The following is a 15893-nucleotide window of genomic DNA, read 5'->3' as shown; positions in this document are numbered from 1 at the left end:
TATGCTCTTACAATCAATGCACTCTTACTGTCACTGCAACACACCAATTAAAGCAAATACCTGCCAAGGTATGGCTGTGGAGACACTGACATGACACCATTTAGTTATATAACATATTGCGTGTCATTAATATTCTCAGCATGGGGTATACTTTTGATTTTAAAAGTCTGAAGTCGCAGATTTATTTAGGTCAAACCTTCAGTCGTTTCAAATGCAGACGGATTTGTTCATTTTCAGATTATTTAACTGAGTTAACAACGGGGATTATTGTCTTGTGATAAATTAAACAAAACCGAGCATAGGAAAATGTTAAACTCCAATGTGAAAGAGAATAAGATGACACTTCCAAAGTTATTAGTATTTTTTTAATTGGTTTTATAAAGGAAAATTTATTACAGATCAATATTTAGCGGTGTAATTCGCAGTGTTTTGGTTCGTATTTGATGATGGCCAACTAAAAACCCTTTCGCCGAGAGTCCTTGAACTCTCTCCAGAAGCTCTCCGCCGCTATCCGCTTGCGTCGCTGTAGTCGTAAAATAAACTAGCAATACGCATGCGCAGGAGGAAAGTGGTAGGATTTCTTAATTTTTTGTCACACTGTTTGCCGGACGGCCCGAGTTCCACGGTTGTGTTTGATAGAGACTCGACAGCTCCGTGGAACGGCCGCTTACGGTGAACAAATCCGTGCATCCTCTGTTTTTGTCGCATGTTTGGTGACGTCCAATAACCGACTAGCTTTGAAGTCTCCGGGCCGAGGCCTAGAGACTTTTTGTAACGCACGCTCTTAAAAATTAGTTTCGATGCGTTGATTTCGGTGCCCGTTTGACCGGGTGTGAACCGATGAAGCACTTTATTTCGTGATTGAAGCAGAAACGTCGGAAACGTTAGCCAGCTAATTTTAGCTACTGCTAACCGCCAGCGAGGAAGTGAGGAACGCAAAAATGACATCTCGGAGGTAAGGGAGTCTGTGTGGAAAACAATGTCTGCTGATTGTGTTAGCTGCGTTAGCTAACTTTAACCCAACTCAGCTGTTTGGATGCTGGTGTGTTCGTAAACAAACTCAGAGAGCGCCAACGTTTCTGAAAAAGCATTAAAAAAAAAAAAAGATAGCGGAAAATATAGCCTAAGACTGCTTCATTTAGCATTCACCGGCAACTTAATGTTAAGAGCCCAAGCAGAAGATGTTCAGTGTAGTAAACAATGCTAATGTTGCACCAGTGTAAAACTAAAAGTTAGAGTAAGAGGTAAGGATTACTACCACCATAAACCGAGTGGGAAAATGAATGATTTTTTTATTTAGGTGAATATTTCTATGGTCTGTGATAGACTTTAAAGCGTCCTTTAGTATTATGAAAACAAACAGTGGACAGATTGATTGAATGTGGACTCAAGGGATTCAAAAACGCGCCACTGGCTTTTGTCGCAAGTTTGAATTTGCAGTTTGTGTCATGACGATATAAAGAAGTCAGTAATTAATTTAATTTGAGATTAAAAACAACATAATAGAGATCTCAGATGATCCATCATGTTAAAAGTACAGTAATCAGTTTGTCCTCCTTCAGTATTGATTCTAGAAGTAAACCTCCTCCTCAGACTGACAACCACCTGGTAATGTCATCCTGGTTATTGGTGGTCAGCTCAGAGCTGCCCAATATATAGAAGTGCGACTAATTTTAACAAAAAGAAAAGGTTTTGTGAAACTGGGAAAAGTATGAGCACCATTTTAAAACCTTGGAATATACCTAAAAGAAGTGTAAGGACACTGGTCGAGCTGCACGTCTGCAACACATAGGAGACTTAAATTGCAACCAGGATGAAAGAAAAGTTGAAGGAAATGCCCAAGCTAGCTGGTGATCTGGTTTAAAGTGTGTTTAGATGTTTGAACACAAAGCAAAAGTGAGTTAGTACATTTTTTTCAGGTCTGTTTGGCTGCAAGACGGATTTCCCCTTGGGATCAATAAAGCTGAAGGGCGTAGTTATGTTGAAACAACAGTTTTTGTATCTATCACATGCACCACATTAAACAGCAGAAATGCTAAATAATGTAGTCACAATGTTGTATAATGGTTTATTGGATTGCATTCAGATGCAGAATGTTAGCTTGTTCTCAGAGAACATATTCCTCTGCCAAAACCAGCTCCACCAAACGGTTTTATCATCGTGCACCAGGGATAGCTCACACTATGATGATGATCATCATGATGTCACTCTTTTTGGCTCTGGCTCATTCTTTATTGTTATAATACAATCTGATTCCTTGACCCTCAAAAACTATTATCAACTAATAATAAGAGTTATTATTCCCATCATGTTGGATATCTTTTTAAATCAAGTTCTAAATTCTTACCATTCGCAGATACATAAATCCATTGTAATCTCAGCTACATATCAGTGGTAGTGTCATGTCTCTACCCCTCTCTATTAATGTAGCGTGACCCAGTACATATAGATTCTATAGCTCTATTCATATAAATTTGACAGCTTTTGTTTTCCATGTGTAGGTATTTTCATTTTGATTAATATCATTATTGTTGTTCTTCATTATATTAATAAATTGTCATAAAAGCCTCAGGAAGCAGGGCTTTTTGTCCTCCAGGATCCATGTCTGGCATGAGAATCGAGTAATTTCTTCCTTGGTTTACTCCAGCACTAAATGTAATCTGAATCCATGTATTGCGTTTTGAGATGTTTTTGGGAAAAGTCAATCAAAAAATGGGTGATCATTTAAGTTCCGCCAACTCCTGTTGAACAGTAAATAAAGTGACTGAAAGTAAATACATTGAATAGTAAAGAGTAAAATTTACGACCTAGCCATATACTCCACAGTAAACATTGTTTTACATCTGTTTCAGATGGTTTCACCCCAACATCACAGGCGTGGAGGCAGAAAACCTCCTGCTGACTCGAGGAGTTGATGGGAGTTTTTTAGCCAGACCCAGTAAGAGTAATCCAGGAGACTTTACCCTCTCGGTACGGTAAGTACAATGCAGCGTACACTACAGGATGCAGTATGATACTGTGTCAACACTTTCAAGCCTCAGAATAAACTCTGTGGTGCTCTCTGTTGCTTTATCTTCAGGGCGACTGTTAACAGAAAGAGCCACCACTTCAGCACAGACTGTTCTCAGAGCTTTGGTTTCATGTTTATATTGAGTTCCCTTATTTTTAAAGTTGTCGCCTCGACTTCTGTGGGTGTGCAAGAAAGAAAGGCTTTTAATAGAGCCTGATATTTCAGGATATTTGTTATCAGCGTCCACTTTGAATTGAAAAGTCTTTCAACAGAGTTATGTAACTTTAAGATAAAATGGGGGGGGGGTGGTAATGAAAAGCATCATATATATATAAATGTCTTTTTATAACCTGGTCATTAGTCATATTCGGTCTGCTACTGCCTCACTACTCCTTCCTCTCCATTAGTCTTCCATTTAACAAAACATTAGCTGAGGAAACACTGTGCATAGAGACGGGTGGGATGGTTACCTTACCTGAGCTGGTGATGTCAGCGGTGGGGGGCGGGGGGGATACAGGTGGAACAAGCAAGGAGTCGGTAGCCTAAATCAGCCTGAAGATAATGTTTTTCAGGTTATGATATCTCGTGATTTCTCTTCGTTATGAACAAAGCAGGAGTGTATCTGGTGTGTCACAAGCACACAAAAAATTTGCATAGAAGATTTAGCACACAAAAAATTCTTAGTGTATGCCGACAAAAGAATCAACAAAAAATTCACTTCAAATTTTATAAATTTAATTTCAGGCTTTTCCACTTTTTTTCGGCTTTCCTTTGTCATTTATGACAAGTCTTCGTGTTTTGATTGGTCAAAAAAAGAACTTTGAAGATATTTTATTGATAGTTTAATACGCTAATCGACGAATGGTAATAACAGTCAGTTGACTGCAGCCTGTTTGGAGCTCAGACCAGAACTAAAACGAGTATTTATTTTTCACATTCATCAAACAGACACAAAGACGACTCCAAATGAAGGATAATGTTTCTCTGTGTGGATGTTCGGACAGACAACTATTGACACACTGAGTCCTGCATCTCAAACATAAATAATGTTGTTAAGAGACGACGGGTCAATGATGCTCTAGATCTTTGCTGTAAAACTACAATTTTACTGATGAAAAGAAGTTTGAGGTTTTATCCCAGAGCTTGTTTTTAAGATGAAGTATCATTATCTCTATTCAGCTGATGAAGCTGATGTTATTTTTGTAATGGTCTCATATTTTAGCTGGACAGCCTCTCGTCTCTCACCATATTTACTTCCTCTGGAAACAAAGCAAGTCACGCTCAGTCTCTGCAGGGAGACTCGTCCCGTCTGGTTCAAACCAGCGCGTCTGTCTCTTTTTGTGCACATTCTGCCACACTTAACCATAAATCTTCTGAAGTTACACGGTACTGAGCGTCACTTCTGCCTTAAGTTCTCCTTTCTATTCTCTGGTATAATGGCGGTCACCTACAATGACTCAACATTGTTTGTGTCACAAAACAGTCTATTTTTCCTTCCATTTGACATTTTGGTCTCAGTGTTGTTTCTTTTGAATATTTTCACAAAAGAACTCTTTGTGTTGTGAAATAGAGAGCCTTGGGCCATGTGTTGGTAAGAATCTGGTGATATTATATAAAAGCAAAATACTAAATAAAGAATATTTTATATAGAAACATAATAAAAAACATAATTAAAACATAATATATCTTTTTTAAGGGTAAATATTTCTTGTCGGAGGAGAATTTAAAAATGTACAGTTGGAAGTTAAATCATAAATTTAATGATTAATCCTCTTCCATCTCCTCTTCCTTCCTCCCCAAAAATGTTGAAACGTTTTGTTATTCTTCCCCTGCATATTTAATCCAATGCTCACATTAGTTAGCACTAGCTATAATATGCTGAATAATTCTGTGGGATTACGGCGAATCGCTTGCATGAATTTCAACAAACACAACACTGATTGGCCAGCTAACATCAGCGGAAAATCTAGACAGCATTATGCTGGTTCAATCCTTATAATCATACTTCTGATCATGAATACATAACATTTAAACGGTGAAAACAAGAGACAAATACAGAAATATTCTAAAGTCACCATATCCAAGAGAAACTTTGAAGGAAAAATTGATGAAGATATTTTACTGCAGCCTTCATTCAGATAGTCCCTGGTCCATTTAGTTGGTGGTGACAGAGGAATCCAGAAAGCAGAGCTTTCAGAGGGGGGTAGCCGTGTTTCAGAACAGCTCAGAGGTTCCCAAACAATAGGGATCCTCGAATTAATGATTTTCAGACTGTATTTGACATTTTAGAAATTGTTTTGGGCCTAGCGGCTTGATCTTCAGTTTGATCAGTTCCAGATTTGTTAATTACTTTTCGTCCAGTGATCGGTTCCAGATCAGTATGCAGTATCAGACAAAAACTATTTATCGCTCTGAGTTTGATCTTCAGTGATGTATTCTTCTTTTAGCCATATATTACATTGACTTATTGCTCAGATCAACAGTAATTCTGTTTTCTATAAATTTAAAACTGGTGGATCAGTCAGCCTTTTCAAAGAAAATTCCATCATTATATCAATCCCTGAAAATCCACAATTCTTCAGCGTCTTAAACAGCACCGACGGTAGACCCTGATTCCCAACATAAGCTTCCTCTCAGAGCGTGCCGTGTGACTCTGATGGGAACATTTATCCAAATGTCTTTGTCTTCAGGCGGAATGGAGCCGTCACTCACATCAAGATCCAAAACACTGGAGACTTCTACGACCTGTATGGGGGGGAGAAGTTTGCCACCCTGGCGGAGCTGGTGCAGTATTACATGGAGCATCACGGGCAGCTGAAAGAGAAAAACGGAGACGTCATTGAACTCAAGTACCCGCTTAACTGTGCAGACCCCACCTCAGAGAGGTGAGCCACCACACTGGATCTTCTTACTTTTTGTTTTTAGATTGTGTGTTTTATTGCTGGAACACAGAGACAAATTTTTACCAGATGATCGCCTGAGATCCTTTTGGAATTAGTTTAAGGCTGAAAACATCCTAATGGTCGTAGACACAATCTAAGTCTCAGCTGCTCAAAGAAGAACATGATCCAATAAAAAAAATTTATAAGCAGCGCAAAGTAAATCAGGGGTTTGACTAAACTTGGAATAACTTTTTTATGAAATGCTTTTGTGAAAGCGCTGCAAAGCGAACTGCTTGAAGTTAAGTTATTAATGTATTTTATACATATTTTGGTGAAATCCTCAATTTTACTTCATCATTAGTCATTAGCTGGACAGTGTTTCTCAGGTGTTTCTGCACCTGCAAACAGGAAATAGCAGCAGAAGCGTAGCTATCTTATAGTTTAGAGACAAATGGAATGACTTAATGCTATATTTGGTGTAGCATATTGTCCTAGAGTCATGATGTGACGGATTGTTTCTGTGTCTGTCGATCATCAGATGGTTCCACGGACACTTGTCAGGCAGGGAGGCTGAGAAGTTACTGACGGAAAAAGGCAAGAATGGCAGCTTCCTGGTGAGAGAGAGCCAGAGTCATCCGGGGGACTTTGTTCTTTCTGTCCGCACCGGAGACGACAAGACGGACAGCAGCGACAGCAAACCCAAAGTCACTCATGTCATGATCCGCTGCCAGGTAACACACACCTCCTTACAGTTGTTTCTTTCTCACAGCACTATTCTTGTTTGGCATTTTTGAGATGTTGAAATACAGTGAAAAATAATGACACAATACCAGAAGTTCAGCCAACAATGATCCGTTGGTTTCTTTGCTCTCACCTTTGCAGTACATGACAAACGGCACCCAGCTAACCTAAAATTTAGCTCCAAAATAGGTTCAAAAACAGTTATAACTTGTCCAACTTAAGCCCATCTTAAATCAAAGATATATAATATCGACCAAAAGTATCTGCTAGTAGTGGAGATGAAATGAAGTCTGGAAACTCCTTGTGTTCTGGTCAGAGGAGATCGTCAGCTGTAAACAGGGAGGGTAAATGATCATTGCCACGTGATTGTACTGGTCACTCAGTACATTTGTATAAATTATCTACTATATGCAGACGATGCTGCGTTATTATCATTTTTGTTCTACTTGGCCGAACCCTGGGTCGGTCATATTGGTGTGACTCCTCTGTCAATCTGTTTTCCTCTTCTTCAGCATGATCTAAAGTACGATGTGGGTGGTGGAGAGAAGTTTGACTCCCTCACAGACTTGGTAGAGCACTACAAAAAGAACCCCATGGTGGAAACTCTGGGCACAGTGCTGCAGCTCAAACAGGTACCTCCAGCGATCAAAATTCATTTTTATTACTGCAGGCCGAGGCAGCAGCGTTGCCTGGTGGTCATTTCTGCGCTGATTCCTGTTCTTTACAGCCTCTGAACACTACTCGAATTAACGCCGCAGAGATTGAAAGTCGGGTCCGGGAGCTGAGCAAACTGGCGGAGGCCACAGACAAAGTCAAGCAGGGCTTCTGGGAGGAATTTGAAGTGAGTAGTTCTGCTGCGTCATTGTGAGGCACAGCCATCCTTCTGTGTTCTTCCCCTTACGGACGCCCAGCGTGCAACATCAGGACGAGATTTTACTCTCCTCTATTCTATTCCCCCCAGACGCTGCAGCAGCAAGAGTGCAAGCTGCTCTACAGCCGCAAGGAGGGCCAGAGAGCGGAGAACAAGAACAAAAACAGATACAAGAACATTCTGCCTTGTGAGAAACATTTAATTGTGACATCCATTCAATGGAAACTGGTTTCGCCTGAAAGGATTTCAAAAAGACAACTCAATGTGTTTGTTTCCAGTCGACCACACTCGTGTGGTGCTGAACGACAGGGACCCGAATGAGCCAGGTTCTGACTACATCAACGCCAATATCATCATGGTAGTATCTGCTGTCATGGTAAACTCACTTCATCCTCAGGGACACACGTCATTTATTCTGTACTAGATTTTGTGTGAAAGTCATTCTCTGTGTTGAGCCAGTGTGTGTATCTATGTGTGTGTGCGTGTAGCCGGAGCTGGACTCTAAGTGTAACAGCACCAAGCTGAAGAAGAGCTACATCGCCACTCAGGGCTGTCTGCAGAACACCATCAGTGACTTCTGGAGGATGGTGTTCCAGGAGAACTCTCGGGTCATCGTGATGACCACCAAAGAGGTGGAGAGGGGAAAGGTGAGCAAAACGGTTCGAACACTTCACTTGTAGTGGTTTTGTTGAACAAGCAAATTGTGATTCTGTGAAATGAAAAAACAGAAGAAAGTCTATCACCAACTGTATTGTAACTAAACTTGATTTTTTTGATTGAAATAAATGTACACAACAGTTAATTCAATTATTTTATGTATTTCTATAAATGTCAAAGAAATTTGTGGTTTTGTTTGCAGTGATCCTTCATTACTCGTGGTTAATGCGTTCCAGGACCACCCTCAAAAAACGAAATTCTGCGATGTAGCGACAAACTATTTATTTTCTTCTTTACAGAAATTTAAATGTTTATGAACCTTCCCCATATTGATATTAAACCACCTTATATCTGTATTACCTTTTCCTACAGTCTTATAGACTGTTTAAAGCACTTTTGTGTTTCACGGAAGTGCGCTGAGTTCCGTGAGTCTCGGAATGCAGCGCATTTCTGGATGCTGTCAGCCAAGAGCATGTGCGTACTGTATCATGTGACTACCTACTAAAAATCTGCGATGTAGTGAAGCCATGCATCTTGAAGCATGAACAAGCGAGGCATTATTGTATATGACAATAATCAAAAATTAAGATGCATTAAATTAGCAAATTATCAGTGCCGCTGGGGAATCTGGATCCAAAGCATTCTTTTGGCTTAAGCCATTCAAAGCTTCCGTTTACATCACGTTTCCTTTGGTAGCATTGAGTTTTCATGACCCAATGAGCAACGATCTCAAAGTAAAAAAGAAACCTTTTACTGTGTGGTTTAATTAAATTTGTACTAAACTAATTCTGACCGTCTGATTTGTGCTCAGAAAGATGTGACGTAACCCTTGTTCCAGCTTAGGAGCAGTGAGAATCTCATGTGGAATGACTAAAACTGTGAGTGTGGGATATAAAAACATTGATAGTGTGAATGTTGTGTCTCACCAGAGTAAGTGTGTGAAGTACTGGCCGGACATGTCAGCGCTGAAGGAGTACGGTGCGATGCGGGTTCGCAATGTCAGAGAGACAGCTGCTCACGACTACATCTTAAGAGAACTGAAACTGTCCAAAGTTGGACAGGTAGGTGGGGGGTGGGCGTGCTCACCGTGACCCTGCTTTGCATCACCTTTACCTGGATGAGTATTCTCATCCTGTATTCATTGAAGCTGTTAGGTTAACAGTTCCTGTGCGTTTCCAGGGGAACACAGAACGGACAGTATGGCAATACCACTTCAGAGCCTGGCCGGACCACGGCGTCCCCACTGACCCCGGTGGTGTGCTGGATTTCTTAGAAGAGGTCAACCTGAAACAGGAGAGCATACTGGACGCCGGACCGATAGCGGTACACTGCAGGTGCGCACACGATTCGAAGAGTGAAACAAAGAAGCCGAGTCGTTTGCAACAAACACCTGAACACTTCTGTCCTCTTCTTTAGTGCAGGGATTGGGAGGACAGGAACGTTTATAGTGATCGACATCTTGATAGATGTGATCAGAGAAAAAGGTGAGTAGACATCATCGCCCCATTTGGGACTCTGTAAACGCCCAGACACACACACATGATCTGAATACATCTGCCCAGGTTTATTTAATGGTTTAATGCTGCTTTTCAGGCGTGGACTGCGACATTGACGTTCCGAAGACCATCCAGATGGTTCGTTCTCAGCGCTCTGGGATGGTGCAGACCGAGGCGCAGTACAGGTTCATCTACATGGCCGTACAGCACTACATAGAAACGTTGCAGAGGCGCATCGAGGAGGAGCAGGTGAGCACCCGGAAACATTTTAACGGCCTCTGCTTGGCCTCTGCCCTCGTCTCTAACCGTCGTCTGTTTTTTCATCTGCAGAAAAGCAAGATCAAAGGTCGCGAATACACCAACATTAAGTACTCTTTGTCAGACCTGACTGGAGGAGAGCAGAGCCCTTTGCCTCCTTGCACGCCCATTCCTACTCCCACCTGTACAGAGTAAGATGGGCTGCTTTTACTGGTTCGCATCCCCAGTACGATTCTGGTGTGCAGTTTCTCATCCAAGTGTTTGCATTTATCGATAGGATGAGGGAGGACAGCTCCAGAGTGTATGAGAACGTGGGTCTGATGCAGCAACAGAAGAGCTACAGATGAGATTGACCTTTGACCCCTGTGCTTTATCAGTTCCAGGTAAAATAAGTAAAGAATTTATTTAAACATTTTAGAATGATGTCAAACACTGACGATGGATATTTAAGGTGAAAATGCCATGATGTTAGTTCAGTATGGAAGCAGCTACGTTAGCGGAAAGCTTCAACGTGACTGAGTGTTTCTATTTGAAAATTGCAAATTGAGGGTTATAACTCAAAGTTTTGAGCTCAATCTACAAAACTTTATTAAAACGCCACAAGTTTCATTCAGCTTAAGCTGTTTCTAAATCAGATTTACGAGACAGACAAAACCTTTCCATGGATCCTCACTCTTCATGGCATGGGATAAAAATTCCTGGGGTTCTGTCCTGTCCCTTTTGCCATTTAGAATTCTATAAAGTAATCTTGCTGACAAACCAACAAGTCACCCTGATGACACATCCTAGTTAGGGATGGAAAAAAAGAATTCCAAATTCCAAGCCACTCCTCTGTCTGAAACTGGATTCTGGTTGTTGTAACGATTAAAGGGGTGCTCTGATGTGAAACTTTATCAGCATAGAGTATATTGGTCTCAATTCAGAGATACTTCAAACAGCAGATAACAAAACTGATGAAGTTTAATTCAAATCTGAAATGAGCAAACCAAGGAATAAAGCATCACCTCTAGGCCTTCAGGTGAGGCGATCAGGTATTTTAGAATTGCCAGGAAAGAGTCCCACGTTTCTAATTTTCTTTTTCTGTCTGTCTCTTTCAGGATCTTGATGCCTGACCTGTTTTGGGTTTTTTGGGGTTTTTTTGCCAGCCATACCGTGACGCCTGAGACTTTATCATAATAACATGGAACAATGGAAACACACTAAAAAAAAAAAAAAAAAATAGCGCAAGAGAGACCAGACACCGGGTTCCTCCTGGTGTCACTCATCTTTACAGGAACGTTTTCCCTCCAGTTCTAAACCACTGTGATCATCAGAAGAGCCTTTGAGAAGCTAAACCACAGTTTGGCTTTTGTAAATGCCACCTCCAACAAGGGCTGCAAACAGCGAACGCTATCCTCGGAGGGGAAAACCGAGCTAACCTTTGCTCATCTCTTTTTTCTATTTTTTTTTTAATTAACTAAAGGAAGATTATGTAGATTGTCTGTAGTTGGAAGTGAGGAGATTTTTGACAAAATAGGCCTGTGCCAAAATGATTTTTATCCACATTTCTCAGCCAATTAAAAGTCTCTATTTAAGCCTTTTAACATCGAGAGACGAGACCTTATTTGTGGACAAAAATAGGCAACATTTCCAGTGATTACTGTCTATTTTCACTGTGTTATATATGAGTAACGATTCTGAATGAAGAACTCTCGGCATTGTTGTGTAATACCATATTTACTGTTTATGTCACTAAACATGAATTCCCGTTTTTGTGCCAGAACTGCCTTGAAGAGACACTCAACCCAGGCAGTTCAGAGCGTGAATGAACTTTTAACTGTTGTTTGGGTTTTAAGTGCTTTCAGTGTCTGTCAGTTAACCATTCCTGAGCTCAACGCCCTTTACTGCTGCACGTTTATTTAGCAGCATTAACAGTTACAGTCGAGCCTCGATTCACCCGGTGGATTACAGATAATCTAAGATTGGGTGCAGAGAGGAGTTTCATGCCTGCATGTCAAAGTCTGTGATGATTTGTTGAGATTTCAGGGGGAGCGTGTAGTGTAACTCCGTTGCAGGCATCGCCACAGACGCACGGCTGCCAAAAAACATTTTTGGGCGTTTTTTGTTTTTTTGTTTTTTTTTTTACAACAATGCCTTTTGTGTATCATTGCCTATTTTGAGCACCACATGTACTTAATTTTAAGAGTCACTGTTTTTTGGAAGCAATCACACATCTCTAGCTCTGGCGCTAATAGTCATCGCTGTTGTTATTAATATGTCCTGTGATCATCAGCTGGATTCAGTAGTTTATATGCACCCACATGAAAACAGGAGAATGTTTCCTTGCCTCTCTGTTAATAGTAACCAAGGTAACCCATTTAATGGAATAGTTGTGGGAAATTTGCTCGTAAATACTCTTGAAAAAAGTCTGATGACTCCACGCTTGTGTCTGGAAGCTAAATACAAAGCTACAGTCAACAGCTGTTTAGCGTAGCTTAGCATAATGGTGGAAAAGAGTAGAAAGCAGCATTCAGGCAGAACAGCTGAGCTTTTATTGTACCTTTGTAGAGGGGTGAGGGGCCAGCAGCAGAGGTGGCAAGGGCGCTAAATCCATGTCTTTATAAATGTAGCAGTGGTAAGACAGGATGGGATGTGACCTTTAATGCCACCCACAACCAGGAAATCAAAAAGCCACTAATAGCAACTGACACGAAAAAGAGAAGGTCTTCAAACTGTGGAAATAGGGTGGGGTCGAACATCTCCCTACCCTCTGGGCAACGGATGGGATGTAATGGAGATGGTTCATTTAGTCAAAGCGCTGGCGTGTTTCGTGTCAGAGCGCTTTCTATCTGAGGTCAAACAATGGGTTGCCGTTGTGCCGCCATTGGTTTGTTCAAGGTAAACAAACCTGACTGTCTGAAGCAGGCTATTGTAAGAAGGGTTTTTTAACACCTCATCTGTTTAAACAAAGCAGAAACAGAAGGGTAAAAATGGCTAAATGTCTGCCACCTTCAGGCGGATTCCAGCTGTTTACAGATTCCTGTGATTACAGCCTTAATGCTAAGCTAAGTTAGCCGCCTCCTACAGACAGACATGAGAGTGGAATCTTCTCTTATGACCAAGAAAGAAAGAAAGTGTTTTTCTCATGGTGTTGAATTTTTTACCTTCATCCTAACAATCATCTGCAGTATTTCTGGAGCTCTTTTTGGAAGAATCCTCACCGTTTATTTCAAACGTGTCACCTGAACTTTTTCGTGAAGCCTTCTGCACATTTGTTCAGCATCATGACGCCTTCAGATCTCAAAGTACTGACTCTAGGGGGGAGTAAAGGGCGACTGTCCTTTTGGCTTTGAGGGACATTTCTCAACAACCACTCATCCAGGATTGAACAGCTCCGTTCATAACATGAGAAATTATGACTTCAGTGATTTGTTTTGTCTCCCAGTCACAACTCCTCCATCCTCCGACGATGTTCAGACGTCATTTGGTTTGGAGATTGAATTTGTCTATTGTTTCGTGGGGTGTTTGTGTTTTTGTGTGTTTGAAGGGGGGGTGTATGTGTGTCAATGTCACGTTTTCTTCCAGATGATATAACTGCTTTCCATTGATCATGTAAGCAATGTAGATGCATAGAAGTGCCTTCTATGCGTACGCCTCTGTATGTGATAGCTATGAAAAAACAGTGCTCTTCAGTTCCATCACCATTCAAGAACCTATAACACTTTAATGTGAATTATTTCATCCTGAACGGGAAAAAAAAGGAAAAACAGTGATCGCAATGCAAAACAAACTATTTTTTAACATGTATATTGTACATGAATACCTGGTAGAGGAGAATGTACTTACTAAAACATATCTACTTGCCAATAAAATATACTGTATGTATATTCCTACAGCTTTCTCTGTGATTCAGAGAAGGACCTCACAAAGCTTAAGAGGTTTATTGTATGATTTTCAGTGCAGTTAACCATGTTAACTTCCTTGATAACAATAAAATGGCACTCGTGCCACATCAACTCTGTCCTCTCACTCTTTGCAAGGTTTTCTAATTCCATTAAATTCTGTGGACCAGAGACGTTGGCCTTAAAGTAATTAGAATTCACACACATCTGAAGGAAGTTCTAGTTTCTCTGAAGACTTTTCAGAAGACCTTAAAACCAAAGTTTGCACTACTAGGTGAAAGAGTTTGTCTGAGTGTGTGTTTTTTTTTTAAACAAAGTTCATGGTTTTCTCACAAATTTTCAAAAAAAAGTTATGTTTGAGACAGTATTCACAACTGTCCATTCAGATTTTTTTAAATGTAACTTTAAACATTTAATGCATTTAATGCTGAATATACAGTTTGACTTTTTTTTTTTCTTTTCTCAAAATCGAAAGTCCTACAAATGGTGTGGTTTTTAAAGATAGTCTGGTGGTGAAAACTTAAAACCCAGCCAAACAAAGTCAATTTATGTCCGCTGAGAGAAAAAATGTCTCTTATAATCTGTGTGAAATGACCTTTCAACAAGGTAAAGAGAAAAAAAACAATGTAGCTTCAGATTAACATCCAAACACCCCTTTTTTTTTGAGTAACTCGATTTTGTCTCTGGTTTTGTCATAATTGCATTAAAGCTCATCTGGAGACCTTTAAGAATTGACTAGGGGGTCAGTGTTAGTTTATCCTAATCTCTTTGACTCATGGGACAATGTACAATGAAGATGACATGAGTTCAGTGCTTGAAGAGCCTAACATTCAGCTAGGAGATTGAGACAAAGATAATTCACGAAAACAGTCATTTATTATGCTTATTATCTGAAAAGAGAAACATTGGGAAGGGCCAGACACGCAAAGTCCCACCCCCTTCTCATCAGGTCATTTCCTCATGTGGCTCACTGTTAACAATTCAAAAACTACCTGATGAACATTCAGGAAACTTGGTAGAAGGATGGCACGTGTCGTAAGAACCTGTTAAATTTTGCTGTCAAATCTGGTCAAGAGGAATATTTCCTAAGAGAAGATATTTTCTGTCTGAATCTGTAGTGGCCGAAACAAATTAAACTAGAAATGTGCCAATAGCAGCTTAGGTGATGGGTTTAGAATCACCTTCTAGCTTTGGAAATATATACATACGACTATTATTTATAGTACAGGGAATAAATATGTGGTGTATATCTGTGATGTAGTATATTTTAATATTTTTCATTAATTCCACAAGTAAGATGTACAAGTAGTGTCACTGTCAAACATGTAGCACAGTTTGTCGATTTCTATTATTTGTTGCTACTTGAAACATTCAGAACTTTCTAAATATTTATAATTTTATATTTAATATTCTTTCAAATTCTTTGATTTTTTTTTTACAATTGTTTTGATGAATAGTTCTACTTTATGTATTCTAAATGTTAATGTCTTATATCAACAATTTTTTATATTCCCAATATTTTGAATGTAAATGACTGGGGGAGGTTTACGTCATCTGTTCATCTTTAATTCAAAGGAAATCAGAATCCTTATGCTGCATGAATTCTTTTAATCCATTTCAGATCTCATGATTTTTTTTCTTGTGGTTTTCAACTTCAATTTTGTGCAGATCACCGAGCCGGAGAAATATCTGGCAAATGAAGTGTTCAGTGTGGTGAAATGGGGCAGGGTCACATGAGGCAAGGCCAAAACACTAAAGAGTAGACATGAAGTTGCCACAAGAGGGCAACAGCAGTACGAACCGGGCTGGGGAGGCAGGAACTGGGCCTGTTGGAGTTGATTAATCAGTGTTTGCTCACGACTTGTGCTGTAATTCTCTGACATGGAGAAGCACTTCGCATGTCGACATCACCCCCTCCAGGAGTGTGACAGTAACAGCCTTTGTTGTTCCAGTGACCGCTCTTGTAAAATAGCTTCAGGTTGACTCCAGGCTGTGTTTGCTGAATAATAGAATTACGTAATCATTGTAGTGTCTAATTGCACCGTGCAGCAGGCCCATTTGATTTGTATTGTATTGCACATAATAAGCGCAGCTGTT

At 40.2% G+C, this 15893-nt stretch overlaps 1 protein-coding gene across 1 annotated transcript; it reads left to right on the top strand.

Annotated features, from left to right (window-relative positions):
* The first annotated feature begins 576 nt into the window (after window positions 1-576).
* Window positions 577-13909, top strand: ptpn11a (protein tyrosine phosphatase non-receptor type 11a). Its single transcript, XM_068335020.1, has 16 exons — window positions 577-955; window positions 2853-2975; window positions 5701-5895; window positions 6431-6623; window positions 7146-7265; window positions 7361-7474; window positions 7595-7691; window positions 7783-7880; window positions 7993-8151; window positions 9091-9222; window positions 9341-9495; window positions 9578-9645; window positions 9755-9906; window positions 9988-10106; window positions 10193-10298; window positions 11013-13909. The coding sequence occupies exons 1-15, from the start codon at window positions 942-944 to the stop codon at window positions 10260-10262; spliced, it is 1809 nt and encodes a 602-aa protein (XP_068191121.1). The 5' UTR covers window positions 577-941; the 3' UTR covers window positions 10263-10298; window positions 11013-13909.
* The last annotated feature ends 1984 nt before the right edge of the window (window positions 13910-15893 follow it).

Source organism: Antennarius striatus, chromosome 15, assembly GCF_040054535.1.
Source record: "Antennarius striatus isolate MH-2024 chromosome 15, ASM4005453v1, whole genome shotgun sequence".
Lineage (NCBI taxonomy): Eukaryota > Metazoa > Chordata > Actinopteri > Lophiiformes > Antennariidae > Antennarius > Antennarius striatus.
The sequence above is the reverse complement of the archived record's forward strand: the minus strand, read 5'-3'. Positions and strand labels throughout refer to the sequence as shown.